This window comes from Solea senegalensis, linkage group LG4 (assembly GCF_019176455.1).
Source record: "Solea senegalensis isolate Sse05_10M linkage group LG4, IFAPA_SoseM_1, whole genome shotgun sequence".
In the NCBI taxonomy this organism is placed as follows: Eukaryota; Metazoa; Chordata; class Actinopteri; order Pleuronectiformes; family Soleidae; genus Solea; species Solea senegalensis.
This window is the reverse complement of record NC_058024.1, coordinates 7,133,912-7,153,976: the sequence shown is the minus strand read 5'-3', so window position 1 is coordinate 7,153,976 and position 20,065 is coordinate 7,133,912. Positions and strand designations below refer to the sequence as shown.

General features: G+C 38.3%; 2 protein-coding genes across 3 annotated transcripts; one reads left to right on the top strand and one right to left on the bottom strand.

Moving 5' to 3' along the window:
• Window positions 1-2,188: 2,188 nt before the first annotated feature.
• pmela (premelanosome protein a) lies at window positions 2,189-9,419 on the bottom strand. 2 transcript variants are annotated; one of them, XM_044022864.1, is made up of 13 exons: window positions 9,257-9,415; window positions 7,793-7,888; window positions 7,541-7,687; window positions 7,215-7,349; window positions 5,943-6,104; window positions 5,570-5,854; window positions 5,143-5,481; window positions 4,561-4,713; window positions 4,328-4,477; window positions 4,113-4,215; window positions 3,754-3,959; window positions 3,574-3,664; window positions 2,189-2,885 (listed from the first exon to the last, which is right to left on the bottom strand). In XM_044022864.1, exons 1-13 carry the CDS (start codon window positions 9,312-9,314, stop codon window positions 2,732-2,734), a joined length of 2,079 nt encoding a protein of 692 aa, XP_043878799.1. In that variant the 5' UTR covers window positions 9,315-9,415; the 3' UTR covers window positions 2,189-2,731. The 2 variants fall into 2 exon arrangements, with proteins under 2 accessions (XP_043878799.1, XP_043878798.1); XM_044022863.1 differs by having other exon boundaries at window positions 4,561-5,481; window positions 9,257-9,419.
• A 5,319-nt stretch (window positions 9,420-14,738) lies between these two features.
• Window positions 14,739-19,500, top strand: cdk2 (cyclin-dependent kinase 2). Its single transcript, XM_044023079.1, has 7 exons — window positions 14,739-15,391; window positions 16,814-16,891; window positions 16,992-17,112; window positions 17,211-17,381; window positions 17,867-17,968; window positions 18,079-18,282; window positions 18,980-19,500. The coding sequence occupies exons 1-7, from the start codon at window positions 15,276-15,278 to the stop codon at window positions 19,082-19,084; spliced, it is 897 nt and encodes a 298-aa protein (XP_043879014.1). The 5' UTR covers window positions 14,739-15,275; the 3' UTR covers window positions 19,085-19,500.
• Window positions 19,501-20,065: the final 565 nt, after the last annotated feature.

The following is a 20,065-nucleotide window of genomic DNA, read 5'->3' as shown; positions in this document are numbered from 1 at the left end:
TACCCTTCTGTCCACTCTCCTCCCTGCACTCAGTGAGGAGGTGCAGCCCTGTTTCACTTAAAACCCTATTGAAAATAATGTGAAAAATCATGTACATAAATTATTCATATATTCATTTATTTTTCAATTAAAGCAGGAAAAGCACATCCTGGTTGGACTGGATAGTCTCATGAAATGTCTTTGTGATCTGCAAGATGATAGCTCAGGGGTTCTTTTATGAGGCAGTGAACAACATTTAGTTTAGTTTATCAGGATCCACCATTAGCTACTGTACTACAACATCTATTCTTCCTGGGGTCCACAATAACATGTCATCATATACAATATTACATCCCATATCCACATAAGAGTTCAGACTGGATACTTGATTCTTCAGAAGTAAAAGGCTACAGGCCCTTGATCAATAAGGAGTGTGTGGTGTGGTATATGAAGAAAACCACACACACAAAATTACAAAGTTTTGTTGATCACTTGATGACAACATGTCTTAATTTATATTTTGCTGCACAGAGAACTACAGATACATCTACAGCCACACAGACCATAAATGCAGTAGACCAAGCTTATACTTTGGAATTGAATTCATGCATGCTAACAATGTAACCAGAGAGAAGGGGGTGGGGGACATGCTAAGTCCATGTCTTTGTTCCTGCTGTGGAGGCCAGACCATAGCCTCTTCAGCTAATGATTTTGCTGCAGTGACGTCAGCCTTCTTTCCTGCACTGCAGTGTGTCATACGATGTGCATGTTAACAGCAGTTCTTTGTCTGCTCAGTGCATGATGGTGGCCTATAACATCATAGTAAATCATTGTATATGAACAGTCTGCGGAGCATAATGCACGCTCAGCTGCTGTGCATCTACAGTGTAAGCACACTACTACCTTCACTAACACCTCTCTGCTGCTAATAAAGGACCATTGATGCTGTTGTCCATTTCACTGAAGATATGTTGCACCAATTCAATTCATTTCAATTCAATTTTATCTGTATAGCGCCAAATCATAACATAACATATATAACGTACATTATATCAAGGCACTGTACATAGACAACATCATGGAGAGCAGAGAAACCCAACATTTCCCACAATGAGCAAGCACATAGAAGCACCATAGAATATAAAGATTGAAGATGTGCCTCTACTTTAAAATTGATGCCAAAATAATGTCCTAACAAGTGTTGATCATCGCCCGATCATGAATCAGTCTTCGCTGTCAGTCATGACATTTCACACTGTTCTTGTACCATCATACAACTAATTAAACACAACTTACAGGAAAAACACTTGGGTATACTAAAATTATTGAAATCATCTTTTTTTGTATTTGAAATGTGTATTTGACATGTACTTTTGGTTGGCTCATGTATCATCCAACAAGCCTTTCATCCATCTATCATCCATCAAGGAAGATGTGGGGTTTATGACCTATACAGCAGTCAGCCACCAGGGGGAGATCTGGAGTGGCTTCGGCTTCACTTGTGGGACCTGTTAAAGTTTTCATTCATGTCATCTGTCTTTGTCTTTGGCATAATTTTGGCATCTGCAGACTGTTCAACTCTGTGTCACTAATGTTTTTCCTTGTGTTCTCTCCAGAGCCTGCAGTCAAAGGCATAAGTGGACTAAGTGCCTGCTCATTTCATTTCCTATTTTTTAATTTAATTTTATTGTTTGTATCTGATGATAACATTTCCCAAGCCAAGGCATGGCATTATAAAAAAAACAAAAAACAAAACCCAATAGGCTGAATAATGTGAAGTTTCACTTATTTGTGAATCAACAAGGTGCTGTTTTAGTAAGTTATTTGACTTTCATTGTAGTGTTATTTTTATTTTTACTTTACTATTTAATGATAATATAATGATGTCGTATAGTTTATTTTGTGTAGCTCTTAAATTATTGTTGCACTTTTTTGTTACTTTTTAGTAGCCTGACACCATATTCTGTATACATCTTAGTATTGTGCCGTTTTGAAGACTAAGACCATTCTTCAGATTTTGCTGCCATTTAAGAGTTAGTGTGCGGAATTCCCCCAGAAGAATTATGTAACATATTACATTATTCGTTCGTGGCATTGATAAATGGCCCCAAAATCAAATTTTGCTTAGGGCCCCATGAAGGCTTGGGCCGGCCCTGGTCCTCTCTTTCCTCCAACCACAAATTGACTTGAAAGCAGAGACATACAAACATGTGGTACCTTTGAATTTAATTTGTGCAATAATCATTAAGAAGTTAACTTTCAGTTCTCACACAAACCACATCTGTTACAGTTCTTCAGCTAAGCATCGGAGTTTAATAATGCCTTTACCAGACATTATTGCACAATACTGTATATGGGAGACAGAAAGCACACAATAGTGACAAAGTTGCATTTTATTTTTTTCAGGGTGCCAAAGGTAATAGTATTGTTTAGTGCACAGAATTTAAATTACACGGTAAAGAAATTAAACTGAATTGTGCTTATCATGATTTTCTAATTAGTTTAGTATAAATTGGCCACAAATCACAGTTGTGGCTTCTATCAACTATTCGTGTCAAAATAAATAACTTCTGTCTACAACATTTCAAATTCCTCTTTTTTTGTACAAATGTTGTACATGGGGCGGTTTCACAAAAGTGGACGTGGCTTAAATCAGATGTCTGGGAGTTACAATATACAGTATATGATTAAAGCTGATATGGTAATGAATGCTGTCGATGTTGATGTTGAGTGCTTAAGCTGCTGATGATATTCACACGAGTCTCCCCTGAAGCAGTGGACGACTTTCCCCCGGTGACTGTCGGCTCAGCAAGTTCCACAACAACAAAGGCACCGATGTTACGGCTGAGCTGCCTCCATTATTGACAACGTGGTCCTCTGTCAGTGGCTGGTACTGCTTAGACCGTCTGTTACGATACAAAGTGAAATGAGTATATGACACACAAGTCCCGGAAGAAACAATGCCATAAAAAGTAAACAAGTTATCGAAAAAATAAAGAAGATGATTGTATCTTTTCATGTAATCAGTTGTGTTGTTTTCATTAGGTAATACCGTTTTATAGAACATGTTATGCTCACATTTTCACATTCAGTTCAGTGTTGTTAGGCATTATATCTACATGAAGGTGAAATCAATGTTGACATTCCCAATATTTATTTTGTACAGCATCAGCTTTTAGCCACTGTGGCACGGCTGCAGGGATGATCATTTCAGTTATTTACTTTATATGCGGTTGGTGTGAGCTAACAGAGCTGCTAATATGGCTGCAGACCTTGACATTCTTGTTTTGTAGTGCTACCAATTACAACAGGAGTCCAACAGGGTTCAATCCCTGGACCTTTTCTCTTTCTAATACTCCAAACGTGTTGGTGGTGATTTTGTTCTCTTGTTTGTTGTGCATGCTGACTGACTTTATGAAGCTGAGTTAATTCCATTGTCTGCTTTTCCTGCTTTTAGAGTTAAACAAAAAAATCCATAAGACCCACATTAAATATGGATCACATCATGACATCAAATGTGATGATGGATGCTGACAATAAACTTGTTTTACATAATTCAGCTCTCAGTTTGGTCTCTATTGATAAATGACTCACCTGTACATTAAACCAATACAACAGACGACGCAGGCGAGGACCATAACACCCAGTACTGTAGCAGCTGTTCCAGCTGGGGAACCACCAGAGGCTGTAATTGAGGCACAGTAAATGAATGAGACAAAATAATAACTAGATTGAATCATTTAGAGGCTATTGATGGATTGTTCTTTTACTCACCTACTGTTACACTGACTCTAGCACTTGCCACAGCCAGACTGACGTCATTGGTCAAGGAGACATTGAGGCAAAATACTCCAGAGTCATTGAAGAATTGACGGAGGATCATCTGACAGTCTGGAGAGGGTGTAGCTATGTTACACACAGTTTCTACCGGTGTGATACAGTCAGCATCTGAAATGACTGTGCAGACCTCACTTGGAAGGCTGAAAAAAAGGATAATTTGGAATGAGACATGGAGTGCACATCAGATTAATTATGAGTGTATACAATAAACACAGCTTTCTGTTGTCCAACTGTTCTAACTTTGGACTGGCTTGTGTTATCACTCACTGACTCTAAAGAACGGTTCTACCCACCTTCCCTGACAGGAAATGGTGACATCCACAGCATTTTGATTTAATTCAGTCGCCACTGCCACAACGTTGGACACCTGCACAATCTCTACGCTTTCAATACCCTCTGCATGATTGAAAGAGGAATAAAGAGTTTATTGGAGTGTTTGTATCAAAACATTTTTGGTATTAGATTAGTTTAAAAGTGCCATAAATACAAAAAAATAGTGTTTGCTTACGAACGACATCTACAGTGGCTGCCAGGGAGCCATAACGGTACACCATGCAGTCAGCTGTCAGCTCTGGGGCTTGTCTTTTAGCCACAACAAGGGCAATTTGTGCTGGATCTGCTTCCACCTCAGCTTGAACTTCACCTTCAGCTGCTTGCTCTGCAGAAATATTATGTATTTGTTACAAAAGTGGTCTTTTTATTTGATGTATGCTTATTTTAGTTTACAGTAAATTTACTCACCTGCTGCAGCTGCAGTGGCCACAACTTCATTCTCAGTTTCTTGCACTTCAGCCTCAGTATCAGCCGGTGCTGTCTCCTCTACGGCTGTGGCCTCAGTGGCAACTGGAGCAACAACGTTATCAGCAGGGGCTTCTGTTTCAGCTTGGACAACCTCTGCAGCAGCATCAACAACATCAGCTGCAGCAGCATCAACGGCATCAGCAGCAACATCAACAACATCAGCTGCAGCAGCATCAACGGCATCAGCAGCAGCATCAACAGCAGCAGTATCAACGGCATCAACAGCATCAACAGCATCAACGGCATCAGCAGCATCAGCTGCAGCATCAGCAGCAGCAGCATCAACAGCATCAGCTGCAGCATCAACAGCAGCAGCAGCAGCAGCAGCATCAATGGCAGCAGCATCAACAGCAGCAGCAGCAGTGGCCACAACTTCAGCCTCTTGCTCTACAGGTTCCTCTGCCACAGGAGCAACAGTGACACCGGCGGCAACCTCAACTGCAACAGGAGCAACTGAAGCAACAGCAGCATCAATCACAGGCACGTCTTCTTCAGCTGCATCTGTCACCACTACGGCTTCACCTGCAACGGCTACATCAGCATCTGCTGGCTCTTCAGCTACAGGGTCAGCGATTTCAGCTTCTTCTGCTGTAGCATCTGTTTCTTCTGCTGTGACTTCCACTTCTGCAGCAGGAGCAACAGTGTTTGCAGGATCTTGTTCCTCTGGTACAACAGCTGCATCAACTCCTGCAGGTGCCACTGAGGCAACCTCAGCTGCCTCTGCTGCCTCCGCATCTGTATTATCAGTTGCTGCTGCATCTTCTGTATTTGCGGCTTGTGGAGTGGCATCAGAAGCAGGAACATCCAGAGCGATCGCATCTCCTCCATCAGCTGGAACAGCAGAGGCATCAATTGTAGCCACTGAAAGAAAAGTTAAAAGCCTCTGAGAAAAACTTAACTCAGACATCACATGGGATTGCATTTAAAAGAACAAATGATAAAATCTCACCAGCAGTGGGATTTGCGCATCCGTTGGAAATGGTTGCCATCAGGACCACCTGAGGCTTGAAGGTTCCAACAGTGAGGAACGTGTGTGTGACCGTGCGCTCTCTGGAGATCAGAGTCCCGGAGCTGTCGCCAAAGTCCCAGCTGAAGCTGATGTCTGCGGTGCTGAGATACTGACTGGGATCGTGGAGATTGACACTAAAAGCAATGGCTCGGTTCTGGATGAAGTTCTGGTCGTCCTGGTTTATATCATTGACTTGGCTGAGGGATAAACTGAAGGGAACCTGGTCTGATGACAGATGGAGAGATGCTAATGAGATATTTTGTGTAGAATGGGGATTGTTAAAGGTTGGCTCAGAAATTGCTGAGTTGGTTACCTGTGACAATAAAGACTGAGGAGGCGTAGCCAAGAGGGATGAACTTGTTTTTGCCCCGGCAGTGGTAGATGACAACCTCCATGTTGTAGGAGCCCAGGGGGACATTGTCTGTACCAATGGTGAGGGAGGAGGACGGGCCGTCTGCCACCTGCCAATAGCGTCCTTAAACAGAAGAACAATTAGATCATTTTAACAACGTTTTAATTACTTCATTTCAGATCTCTGATTAAACATTTTTTTTGATTTGATTCTTATTTACCAACACAGGAAAGCATGATTTAATGAACCCACCCAGGGGCTTGTTGAGCTCTAAATTGTTTAAACTGAGTTGAACAAAAATGTTTTCATTTACAAATGCAAAACTTACAAAACGTTTAATAGATAGACAAGTAATAATGCACAGCCATAGATTGGATATAAAATATAAAAAAATGAATATGACCCTCTTATATGAAAAGCGAAATCTAGAGGTTGGATCAAAGTTTCAGTTAGCCACCAGGGGGCGACTAAGTTAGATGCTATTTGAATGGATGTCTGTGGGAAATAGAGCCTATTCTTATCAGTACACATTATCCTGAGGAGTTAATGGTCTCAATTTCAAGTTTCAAGTGTCTTCTTCAATAAAACATGATGTCAATTTTGTAAATTATCTTCCCATTTAGAGTAAAAATAGACAATAAAACATGAGTTATGTATGTGTGATTGACAACTCCAATGTTTGTGACTTTCCACTTTCGAAAACCGGCATGGAATTTACAATTCTCAAGATGTCACAATGGGAGTTAGTTTTAGACCAAGTCAATTTTTATACACAGTCTACATACGCAACCAATAACAATGTGTTACAAATTACTATGGTTAAACTGTTAACAACACATACACTGTATATGTGTGGTTGGCCCAAGGCTAATGTCAACTCAAGTGAATAGAGAAGAAACTTCTCATTGAGAATTTCACAGCCATTTTTACAGCTGTTTATATATACACTGTACAATATCTATATCTATATCTATCTATCTATCTATCTATCTATCTATCTATATATATGTATATCTATCTATCTATCTATCTATATATATATATATATATATATATATATATATATGGAGACTGTGGTGTCATGGCTGCAAATGATATCCCCTGTAACTCACTATTTCTTCAGTAGTAATATAAATTCTGTTAACCTCAAATGGAGTGTCAGTATTTCACATCTCTTTACTTTGTCAGTAAAACAAACTGTTGCAAATAGAGATGTCATTTTAAAATCTTTACCCCACGTCTTCCACACAAACACATAGTGAGGTTTCTTCTCTTGGCTCCTGGTGAACCGTGAGCCGTCTGGGAAAAGTCCCACCTGCGGAGTGTCCTGGTCTGGATACACGGCCTGACCCTGCTGATACTGTTGTCCTGAGAAGAACATAAATTAATCAGACATCAATAAAATAAAAGACATTCTCTTAATATGTACATAAGTTGCCAATAAGAATACATTATTTGTACACAATAGTACATTACACTGAGGCATTAGAAAAGGAAGTCATTGTTATTGGCTGTGTTTTTAAACATAAATGAAAAAAGGGTTCTCTCCACACTCTTACCATTGATGGTGCAGTTCTGTGCCCAGACCACCTGCCCATTTGTGAGCACTGTCTGATTTGGTGGGAAATTTAGATTAATATTGAAGGTTGTCCTTGCTCCAGTCAGAGTAGGTGCATCATTTTTAACATCAAATGTTACTTCACCACCTGGGGAAAAAAAAAAGATCACACTCAATTTAACATCTTTAGATGGATCTGTTGAGAAAAACAGCAGCATTTCTATCTTTAAGACTAAAGAGAGAGTTTGCTCACCGAACCAACAGTTTCTGAACCTCGCGTCTCCATCTTTCCAGACAGGATACATCTTTGAGTTCCATGAGCGATAACGTGTGAACTGACTTCTCCGCTCTGTAAGGGATATTACAAACTCTTCAGGAAAAATACCTATGACGTTCAAATCACATTATTATCATTATCAATCAACACAATTATCAAGGTTTGGTATATGGTTTTGGTTGTGTGGCTGTATATATTGCATATATTATTTTTTGTGTAGTATTTTCCAACAACATATTTTAGTAAAGTTGAAGCATGTTGGTTCTTGAAAAGAGACACAATCTCTTTACGATATCAATGACAAAAGAGCTGATTTAAACGTGAGCGGCACCCTGTTGTTTGATGGGGGAGTCAGGAGTGCCAGGGGTTCTTAGCAGGGGGGTCACATGACCTGCAATCTCCCTCAATCCCCTTCATGTGACTGTCAGCTGAGCAGCAGCATCAATAATCCCGGCATGTGGAATGAGGGATTCCAGACTCAGTGGCTTTTTTTCTCACACTGTGTGAGTGTGTGTGTGTGCGCGCGCGCTTTTATGTGTATCTTTTTAAGGACCAACAAACTTATAAACCACCTCCACTTAGTTGTGATGGTTAAGGTTAAGCTTACGTCTATGAGGGTCCTCACTATGAATGCTGCACAAGCATGTGTCTGTCTGTGTGTGTACTTGTATTTATTACCTTTTTAGACCTTTTTTAGCGTAAACATTGACCCTGTCAGGACCAGTAGTACTCATGGAGAGTAAAACCAGGTCCCTAATGAGGCAGAACCAAATTTAAGGCTAATGTTTGAATTGTGGTTAGGTAATGGTTAGAGTTAAGCGTTAACTTGGTATGAAAGGTTAAGAATAACACTTTTGTTTAGGTTGTCCAAATGAATGGATGTCCTAAAAAGAATATTGTATGTGAAAATGACAATAAAGTATCTTAAAAATAAATAAACTTTGAAGTAAAATGAAGTATACAATCATTATTAAAAACATGAATTACAAATCTGTTCTCCAAATGGTATCACTTACATTTGGAAAATTGGCATGAGAAATGATGTAATTGTGTGACACTGGCGTGTTAATGTTTGCTAATCTTCCCTGGGTTTAACAGAGTGTGAAGTGTGTCAGCGTGAAATAAGTGTAAAATGACAGATCTGTCTGTTTACCTTTCAATTTGTGCACCACAAAAACAAACAAACAGACTTTGTTATTAAAGGGGAAAATACATTTGTTTTGCTAGACTGACTAAATTGGTTTTACATCTCATACAACAAATCGCTCAAAGTTAACAAGTCATTTCATCGAATGAGAAAGTGAGAAAGAAATAGTTGATCTCTTTCAGTTGCAGGGTGTGGTGTAATACAGTTCATATTTGAGGTCCAGATAGTGCAGAATAAAAGAGAAGAAAAAGGTGACAAAATGTTTGTTGTGAAAGAAGTTGAGATGTACTCACGAATTGCACTGGCTGATGTAAAAGCCAAAACCAGCAGCACCAGAGCCTGAGTCGTCATCCTGATTGTGTTTGTGTCTGTGCTTCTTCTACAGTCTGAGCCCCGATCCTCACCCGGCAGTCCTGAGCCCCAACACAGCCCCAGAGAGAGATTTAACAAATATCTCCCCACTCTCTTTAAGAGGGCCTTGGACCTGAATTACCATAAAAGTTCTTCTCACCTCTGACATCATTGTGAGTCTGTAAAACTGGCACCTCCCACTTTAAGAACACATCTAAGTGCTGTTGTTTTGAGGAAACACAACAGTTGTTTTCATTAATAACCTTTGCAATCATTTAAAATGTACATTATGACCAGAGTTAATGATATATTTTTTGTTCACGTGTATACATGCTTTTACTCTGTTTCATTTTGAAAATATCATTTTCTGATTGTGATGTTGCACGTCCCACAGTAATACAAAAAGGAAGATCATCTGCTCACTTGTATGTGAGTGTGGGGAGAACTGTGTTTGAGCTTAGCCAGAGTCATGCCGGTGTTTGACGTGTGACCTTGCAGCTATGTGAGCACGGGCATCACAAGATGAGTGTGTGGACTGCAAATCAATGGCGTCCTTTTATTTCCCCAGCCATTTGTCCACATCCTGCTGTCCACCTCGGGCTGCTGCAGCTCTAAGAATCTGTGCTCGCAGCAACGCAGACACACCCATGCTCTGTTTGTGACATACATCCTCCTCAATAATCCACTTTCATCGTGATCAGGATGAGAACACAAGGAGAATGGGCTGATTCATTATGGAAGTGATTAATAAATTCAAATCAATTTCCACTTAGAACATGGATGCTACATACAATATAAAAACAATAAAATCATTATTTACAAAAGCTACATTTTTCTACCCGCAAATGACCTCTCAAATACTAAAAATTGTAGTTTAACTCATACAGGATAAAGATAAAATAATATTGCAATGTTCTATCTCCCTTTTGATCTGATATGATTTTATATTTATTATGGATTCTTTTGCATAATCTGGGTTATTTATGTATTTATTTTTCTCTGTCTTTCATTTAATTTCTGTATGTTTTAATGTCTACCAGGAGCTTGCATATATCGGCACCTATTTTTTTGGCTCTTCCTTTAAAAATGTTCTTTTTCTGCCAATAACATTGCTAAAAAAACATGGAATAACTGCTTTTTAAATTTATATATTTAAATGATTGTGTATGTTTTGCCAGGCATGTCTAGCTTTGATGAAACATCCCCACATGTGGCAACGTGCACAGATAACGTCGATAAATCCTGAAACAAGATATCACTGATACATGAGGATTAATTATTAATGTTAATCTGATTCTGAGTGTAATCATTCTCTATAAAAGCTATAAAAATGCAAAATGTAAAAGCAAAGTTTGTTATAAAGTTTGTTATACGAAAGAAAACAATTTCTGTCATTGTTGTAGACTGTTCAGACAATTTAATAACTATTACATTAATTTAAAAGTTCCCTCTTGAAGTCATAATATTATATATTATATTATATATATTTTTTCATGATATTCATTTACTATAAATGATGAAAATATTCCTAACAAAGGTTATTCTAATGAAAAACGTTGTTTTTGAGGAGCAAAATATACATTTGTGAGGATTAAATGTCTCACTATGGCTTTTATTATTCATTCTTTTTATATTTAATGTATTATTTCTTTAATTTTCTTAAAAACAAAATCAAGGTGCACAAAGGTATCGGTAGATGATTAAGAACTAAATAAAGGAGAAAACTCTTTACTCCAGACTTGGTCATTATGAGCTGTGTTCTTACACAGACTCGTGCTTTCCTCACTGTTGTCTCATGTCTGTGGGACTGTTCACACTGCACTACATGTGACCTCTCATGTGCTTACAGCAAAGTTCAGGGGGAAATAAATCCATCCCACAGAGCACCTGATTTAACATGCCGCAAATAGTTTGCTGTTAGCTTCTTTCTTCATTAGTTTCCACTGTACAGCATCTGAGCCGCATTATTCTTGCAGGCCGGAGACATTTTGTGGACTTTTACTTTTCACTTTGCAGGAATATTCCTGGGTATATTTCGACAGCAAACAGATGCAATTAAATTCAAATTGCGAATTCATATTGTACAATACAATGATTTAACGTCGTGCCACAGTTGAGTTTAGGTCTAAACATTATATAAACAGCCTCTTCCTGACCTGCAGTCACACATGCTTAGAGTCGCTCTGTTTTTCAGCACCAACTCACATAACATTTGGGATTGTGTTCTATGGCAGAATAAAAGTACGATCAATAGAACCATCTGAATTGTAAAAAGCCACCTAACGATCAGACCAGACAGTCAAATAAGTTCACGAATACAGCAACCACAACACTAAAAGTTGATGTTTTCACGTGGTTTGGTCCTAATTCCTTCTGGAGTTTTTGGCCTCATTACCACAAACACAACTGAAAAATTAGACAAAAGAATGTTAAATTACTTTCATCAGGAGACTTTTAACAGGTCGTCAGAGTACTGATTAAAAATGTCCATGTACAAATCTGTGAATAACCAGCTTTTACATACTAGTATAGCCAGAACAACCACTGTAAAAGTAGACAAAGCTTTCAAGGAAAGGAATGTCACTCCCATCCAGCCACAGTAACGTTTGAGCTCACTCACGGAGGAACTTCACTTAAGCCTCTGGGCTTTGGTCATGTGTGAATGCCTCCATGTTGAGTCACATCAACAGATACGGTTCTAATGGACACTCGATGGCTAATGTCGAAGCCGGGTCCCTAATGTATTGATTGAACTTTTCCAAAATCCTAACCAACCCTGTTAAGTGTGGAAAAGTGCTGAAAAGTTAGCATACTTTCACAAATCTGAGTTTAAACTGTTTTTTTTTGTAAGCTAACAGAAGAAAAATCTTAATTAAAGCAATTTTTGAAGGAACTCAGCAGGAGTTGGAGAACTAACCACAGATCTTCATTTAATCCCAGACACTTTTGATGATGTTGAGATTAGGGCTATGTGTGGGACACACCATCACTTCCAGGTCTCCTAATTGTTCCTTGAAGACAGTTCACAATGATATTGGCTGTATGTTTAGGGTCATTGTGCTGCAATCAGGAGTGGGCAGTATTTCTGATGCATGTATTTAAGACATACATTTAAAATACAAGACATTAGTTTGTAATTAGTTTTTTCTATTTAGATATTATATTCAGCTTCATATTTGTAGCAGAATTCACCACTGTTCTCACAGAAGAGTGACAACCCCATACTCCACCACTCACAGTAGATGTGGCTCATATTATGGGCTATTTAAACTACCTTTTTGTTACAAATGTCCCCAAATGAGGTTGTGCTATTGACTGCAATAACACAATATTTACATTTTACATTATGTATAAATATAGCCACCTCAAATTAATTCTCCCCTTTTGGTTAGATTCAGATTCAGGAAGTACTTTATATTTTGAAAATACAAAAATGCAGTGTCTTATTTTGATACATGTTTAGTTTTTAATTCATTTTTAGTTGGATATTTGGTATATTATTTTAAAATACATTTTGATGTATTTTTCCCATGAATGTCAGACAACTCCCTGACACTGATATTGCATGATGGATAAATATCTGCTATCATGCTTCACTGTTGCCTGCAGACAGTCATTATTTTACTTTCCTCCTGCCCTTCAACTAATAAACTGCCTGCAGCCCAGAGCACCTGCTGCCATTTTTCTGCACCCCAGTTCTTATGTTTTCATGAATTTATATCTGTGAAATCATTCCTAATTTACAGCATTTTTCACACTTGCTACAACTTTTGCACAGTAGTGAATATAACAAAGGCACAGGCTGTATCATATAACTGCTATGCCACCAGCTCAATTCCTGCTGGGGGCCCTGGCTGCATGTTCTACTAAACGGGGGAAACAGGAGCTTTGATTGAGGCCCTGCAGCTCACTTACGCCTGGAGGCTTTGTAACTGAATAATCTGGATGTGACCCTGGAGGAACACTAGGGCACTTACAGGGTGCTGGTGGGTAGTGAGAGGTTGGGGGGGAGCAGGAGGAAAACATGTGGAATAACAATTGTATTTGAATACACTATTTAAATTCCAATACACTATCTATCTAATTTAAATGAACTATTTACATGTATCGTTTATATATATCCTCTACAACCTTGGTTCTCGAACTGTGGTGCGTGGGTGTGTGATCGTAGTGGAACTGAGGACTTTTGACTGGAGTGCGTAGAAAATGAAACAATGTAATAATAATATGTTTAAATAATGAATCTCACTCCATCTTAATCTAATTTCACTAAACCAGTGAGTGAAGTATAAAAATAAATCTTCTTCCTGTGTAAACTCTGTAGCTGACTTGGCTCAACCTATTTACACCACTGTATTTTAACATTGGTAATAATGATGTTACTTTGAGTGCTCAGTATGTTCTCAGGTGATGAAAAGGTTAAGAACCACAACATTTACACTGTAAATATTAAGGTCATACTGTAATCTACACATTATTATCTTAATATTTGATATTTTTCTATCTTGTATATTCATAGATGTTAAAATGTTTATTATTTAATGTAAAGAAGGGGTATATGGCTTGATATGTTTATAATGCTCTCCTACTCCTATAGGACACAGAAAAATGGAGTTGAGAATTGTTATTTTGTTGTGATGTTTAACAATTCTTTATGTTATTGATAGTTCTAGCCCTTTATTTATATATCTTTACTACTTTAATTTGTCTGAATTAATTAATTTATGAATTCCTTCAATCTGGTTTATTGTGTGAGTGTGTGAACTAACAACATTATTTTTTGTTTTCTACAGGGACTTGACAGAAATCTCACACTGACTGCACAGCCTCACTTTCTTTCACTAGAGGGAGTAGCAGTCATTCCCCTCCATCATCTGCAGTAGATAGTGAAAGCACCAATTTACTGCTTTAATTTGACCTCTGATATTTCACAAAATTATATTGTTTTCCTCATTTTTTATTTCTTTTGTTTTTATTTCATTCATTGTTTTTGAAAATATTACTGTTTCTTTCCTCTTTCCTTTAGATTACATTACTTTCCTGTTAATCACATAAACATTATACATACCACATTTAATGCAAAATATGTTAGCAGAAGCAAACAATTATAGAAAACAAAAACACACAAACATAACTCAAACACATGTAAACAAACCAAAAACAAACAAAAGAGAAATACAGCATATTTCCCCAAATAACTGTCCAAACTAACATTTTCAAGTAACTACACAAACGCATTTTATAACCATTGTTTAATTATTATGTGATTATATGCGTTAATTTTTAAATGCTTAAATATTCTCTTTGTTCAGCATCTACATAATAGTTTTTTTCTTCAAAAATAAACGTCCGCCGTTGACGTAAAACGTCATCTTCATTTGACCATGTGACTTGTGAGGGCTGTTTGTTTGACTCCTGCGCATACGCCGATATACCACGACTCCGCGCCCATTAACTTTGAAACCACTGACATTCTGTTTGAAAAACATTTCACTGACTCTTTGTTGTCACGTTTATTAAAACAGTGACTCTCTCAGAGGACGCCTGTGATGAAGCGAAGAAAAGTTCCGTCCGGCTCCAGTAGTTGGTGTGTCTTTAACACAGAATCAAGCGCTCCCTTGGTAAGGCGGGAAACACTGCTCTGCTGGTTGGTTCAGTGTTTTCCAACCGAGGAGGATCTGCCGCGCTAATCTACACTGGAAACAAGTGCAAACATTACCTGATGAGCCTTATCACGGCTTTTAGGGTCTTCAGTCTGACTCTGACCAAAGAAACAAGTCTCTTCCCAGGCTGTGGAGAGTCCGGAGCGCCTAAACCAGCCCAGAGGAGCGGTTAATTTTATGTCGGTCCACGCTCTGATCGTTAACGTTTGCCTCCGTAGCCACCGAGCGGCTGTTAGCTCCGACACAAAGAGGAGCGTGTTGCTAACTGGATAAAGCAAAAGTTATCCAAGAAGAAACTATGGATACGTTTCAGAAGGTAGAGAAGATTGGAGAAGGGACGTATGGTGTGGTTTACAAAGCCAAGAACAAAGTCACCGGAGAAACTGTGGCTCTTAAGAAAATAAGGCTGGACACGTAAGTGAACGTCAAAGTGTTGTTTGGGTCCATCATCTTGAACACAGCTCAGCTGTTTCCCCCGTCTGACAGGAGAATATATACAATAACATCACCTCAAACACTATCCGTTAAATCTGAAGCTGTGCTTTCTTTTGAGTCACATAGTTTGTAACCATACGCCCCATCACATTTAAATCGGGTTTATTTGTATGGTGAAAATACAAAGTGGTTTGCAAGGTGTACCTAATAAAGTGGTTCAAACAAAACTCAAATCAGATGTATTGACATATTGCTGTGCACGCAATCGAAGTGCAAATACAGAGAAAACATTTCCCATGATACCCAACAGACACAAAAACAACAAAACACTAATCTGTGAGACTTTTAAAATGGCAGGTGCATATCCAGAGGGGATATACTCTCACTGCCCCCTTTATTAGGTACATCCGTTGAACTGCCTGGTAATGAACATTGGCCAGTCTGCCAATGTGCAAAACATGGCAGCAACTCAGTGCTTTTAAAAGGCATGTAGACATTCAAAATGAGCATTTGAGTGACTGTATGTGACACCTATTTGGTCCCAGGACAACTGGTCTGAATATTTTAGAAACTGCTGATGTATAATGGAATGTTCACACACAATCATCTTTCGTGTTTACAGAGAATGGCCCGAAAAAGAGAAAATATCCAGTGAGCAACAGTTCTCTGAGCATAAGATATTGTTTTAATGCCAGAGGTCAGAGGAGAATGAGCAGACTGGTTCGAAATAATGAACCATCTTTGAATGCACAGATGAGGTCATCAGAGATCTGCTCTCTGAAGGGCTTGTTGTTGTCCAGTCTGTTTCCTCTGTGAATGTGTCCTCCTTAAGTCAATGATCATTTCCTTTTTCACATTTAAGATCTGATTGATTACTCAATTTCAGCATCTGTTTAGTTTCAACAACCTTTATTAACAGAAAATAATTGACAACATAATGTATGTTTTAATGTGTGAGTTTCAACATATAGAAATAATTGTTATAGGCATTAAAATAACAATGATTACTAAAGTTCACTGATTATTACCACTAATAAAAATAAGTAGGTAGTAATTATTTGCAGCCATTGTTATGACTAGTACATGCTGCCTTGCTGTGGTAAGAAGTAGACAGGTCAGTTTTTCAGCAGGTGGCATCAGTGAGTCTCTGTATTTGGAGTTTTATGATCCTTCTGTCAGATCACAGGAAGCAAAGTCATTGTTGTATTTAATCAGTCTTTTTCTGATTTGAACGCTGTGCAGTCAATGATGTATAACTTTTTTCAAATACTGTCTCAATTGTCAACGTACTTAAAATAAAGAATAAAACGGATTAAGAATGAAATTGAATCCAGTAATCTTGTTATAATGACAACATAACCCAGGATTATAAGTAGTTGATGTCTGGTTTATTTAATGCAGGGAAACAGAAGGTGTACCAAGCACTGCCATCCGAGAGATTTCTCTTCTCAAAGAACTCAGTCACCCGAATATTGTCAAGTAAGTGATTTATGTTACAACTCTAGAGAAACTCTAGAAATGATTATATTGTTTGTGTTTGAGTTTTTATTCCACCTTGTCTCTTCATGTTTTCTTTCAGATTGCGAGACGTCATCCACACGGAGAACAAGCTCTACCTTGTGTTTGAGTTCCTTCATCAGGACTTAAAGAAATTCATGGACTCTTCCTCAGTCACTGGAATCCCACTGCCTCTAGTCAAGGTTGAATACGAGCTACTTTGGTGATACAGGCTGGTCTTCTTGAAGGCTGTGTGTCTGAGATCATGACTCACCTGGGTTTATTTATCTTGCATTTGTAGAGTTATCTTTTCCAGCTGCTGCAGGGTCTGGCCTTCTGTCACTCTCACAGAGTCCTTCATCGAGACCTGAAGCCTCAGAACCTCCTCATCAACGCTCAGGGAGAGATCAAGCTCGCTGACTTTGGCCTAGCAAGAGCCTTCGGAGTACCAGTCCGCACATACACACACGAGGTGAGTTGTGCAACTATTATTAACCTTCATTAACAAGCTTCTAATTTAAAATAGTGTCAAGTGATTCTGTGAAATGAACCTGCACACATTTCCATACAAGTTAGAATCATACTATGAAAATAATCTTTAATTGCAGTCCTAGTTAGACGTTTCTTATGTTAGATAAACTTGCCTTGGTCTCAGGAAACATTTGTTTTGTTATCAACTACATTTTAGAGTAAATTTGCTCCTTTTATACTTCCAAAGTCCATTTTTGAAGCACAAATTTATATGGTTAAAATATCTTAATCTAAAATTGTCTATGTATCCACACCTTTGCGTATATAGTCAGATTATTTATTGTGTTTTCTAGAAGTTAACTACATGCTCTGCTTAAGTGAGTAAAACATTATTTGTGAATAAGTCTGAAAGTGATTCTCTTGCAGCATAGTTAAGTAAAATCAACATTTTGTGTCTTTCTAACTTGACTGTGTGGTGATTTTCAGGTGGTAACACTTTGGTACAGGGCACCAGAAATCCTCCTTGGCTGCAAATACTACTCTACAGCTGTTGACATTTGGAGTCTTGGCTGCATCTTTGCAGAAATGGTAATATGCTCACTCTCATCCCCTTACTGTGAATAAACAGAAGCTACACATGATTAACAGTAACTCAGTATCTCACCAATAGTCTGGCCTCACTGTCCACTCTTGTACAGATCACCAGGAGGGCGCTATTCCCCGGCGACTCGGAGATCGACCAGTTATTCCGAATCTTCCGCACCTTGGGAACACCTGATGAAACCATCTGGCCTGGAGTGACATCACTGCCTGACTACAAACCATCTTTCCCAAAGTGGGCCAGACAGGATTTATCCAAAGTGGTTCCTCTTCTTGATGAGGATGGAAGGGAATTGCTCGCCGTAAGAACATTAGTGATTCAAATATCATATTATTTACAGAACAAATCAAATTTTACTGTGTAAAGTACAATCACTGATTCTGTTTGTCTGTTTACGTGGTAATTAGCAGGGGTGGGAATTGGCAGAGGCAAATATTATATTAGATATACTGTAATTTACTCCTGCACAACAACTTAATTAGTATGAATATAATTAAATAATAATTGGAGGTATTTTAATTCTGAAATATTGATCTCCGTTTATGCCAATTGGTAACAAATGGTTTTATATCTCTTCACCTCCTGGTCATGTGGTGTAGTGCTGCTTTAAGTTCAATTGTTGCTTTAAACCGGCTGACACCCTGACGGGCCTTTCAGCAGATGAGCAGCTCGAACCAGACGTGTCAGAGGGAGCTGTAGCATTGTTCTCTTCTTCTTTGATAGGCATGCGTCCTTTTCCCTGAAAAACGATTGTTTTAAACAAGTGCATGTATTTCAGTGTGATGAATAGCATTCAATGGCTAAAGGGGAATTTTGGTAAAAGCAAGAGGGTGCTCCTGTTACCCGGTTTAAAATTCACATTTGTATTGATACTTGGCATCCACATATAACAAAACATTACAATACTATGCTCCCCACCCCCAGAAATCAGCTGAATAAGTAAATTAAGTTTATCAACATATCAACTGAAGCTATTTGTATTTATCTGTTTTTCACAGGAAATGCTCAACTATGATCCAAACAAAAGGTTATCTGCAAAAAATGCCCTTGTGCATCGGTTCTTCCGTGACGTCACCATGCCAATCCCTCACCTGAGACTCTGAGTCAAGCCAAACATCAGGCCATTTTCATGCCAAATGTATGTAAGCAAAGGACCCCAGCTGCCATTCAGGGTCACACATGGAGCAGTGGACACTACAGGACATGTTGGATCTTTAAATGGATATTTGATAACACTGAAAATTAGCTTTCTATCAAAAAAAGAAAAAGGCTTGTTCTTTCCAGCTATTTTTGGTGTACTTATGAACATCTAACTAATTTTCATATTCACAAGTTTGCATATTATGTGCAGCTGCCATTTTTGATGTAAATGTTATTTGTTATTCCGATGGTGCTTTGACCAAGTGTAGGTCAGGATACTCTAGTCACATACCATTAATTTACTCAAATAGCCCAGAAGTTAGAATAAAATATTATACCTTTGTGGGATAGTGCAAAAAAAAAAAAAGTCAAATGCTTTGTAAGACTGAGCAGCAGCTGAATGAACGGTGAGGTGACAACAAGTCGTCTCATTAAACATCGTCAGCTGATGTAAACAGTTGTTGCTAGAAACAGCAGATTGAAACTGTTATTTGATTTTTCTTGAAGTTAATTTTAAATATTGGATCCAAAGTATCCTGAAGTGACTTTGAAAAGCTGCACATTTGGTTGGCTACACAAATGCTTGATGGTTGCTCAGGTTTTCTGTCAGAATAACTTGGTAAACTGAGGTTCTCAGCATTGTACATAAAACAAGTACAGTTGTAATATTCAAACGTTGCCTGTTGAAATTTAGATTTTACAGAATTTATTATGCTGTTGCATTTTTCTTATCCCAGATTTTATCGGAGGTTAATGAACTGTTTCTTTTATTTACAGTTTACAGAAAAAAATAAACTTGTTCACATAAATAACTCTGTTGATCTTTGGCCTAAAACTTCCACTGCGGTCAGATGGTTCATTTGAAAGGAATTCTGGAGCCAAATCAAACAATTATGTCAAATACCAGAGTCAAACATTGTTTTGCCTCATTAAATCAAATTACT

Bases quoted from the DNA above. Each gene is read 5' to 3' on its own strand.
- pmela (XM_044022863.1), bottom strand. From the start codon at position 9,314: ATGACGACTCAGGCTCTGGTGCTGCTGGTTTTGGCTTTTACATCAGCC. The intron at 6,105-7,214 runs GTAAAGATTTTA...CTTCTGTTTAAG, and splicing joins GTTTGTGTGGAAGACGTGGG to GACGCTATTGGCAGGTGGCA. The intron at 3,665-3,753 runs GTGAGTAAAAGA...CCTCAATTACAG, and splicing joins TAGAGTCAGTGTAACAGTAG to CCTCTGGTGGTTCCCCAGCT.
- cdk2 (XM_044023079.1), top strand. From the start codon at position 15,276: ATGGATACGTTTCAGAAGGTAGAGAAGATTGGAGAAGGGACGTATGGT. The intron at 15,392-16,813 runs GTAAGTGAACGT...TATTTAATGCAG, and splicing joins AAGAAAATAAGGCTGGACAC to GGAAACAGAAGGTGTACCAA. The intron at 17,382-17,866 runs GTGAGTTGTGCA...GGTGATTTTCAG, and splicing joins TCCGCACATACACACACGAG to GTGGTAACACTTTGGTACAG.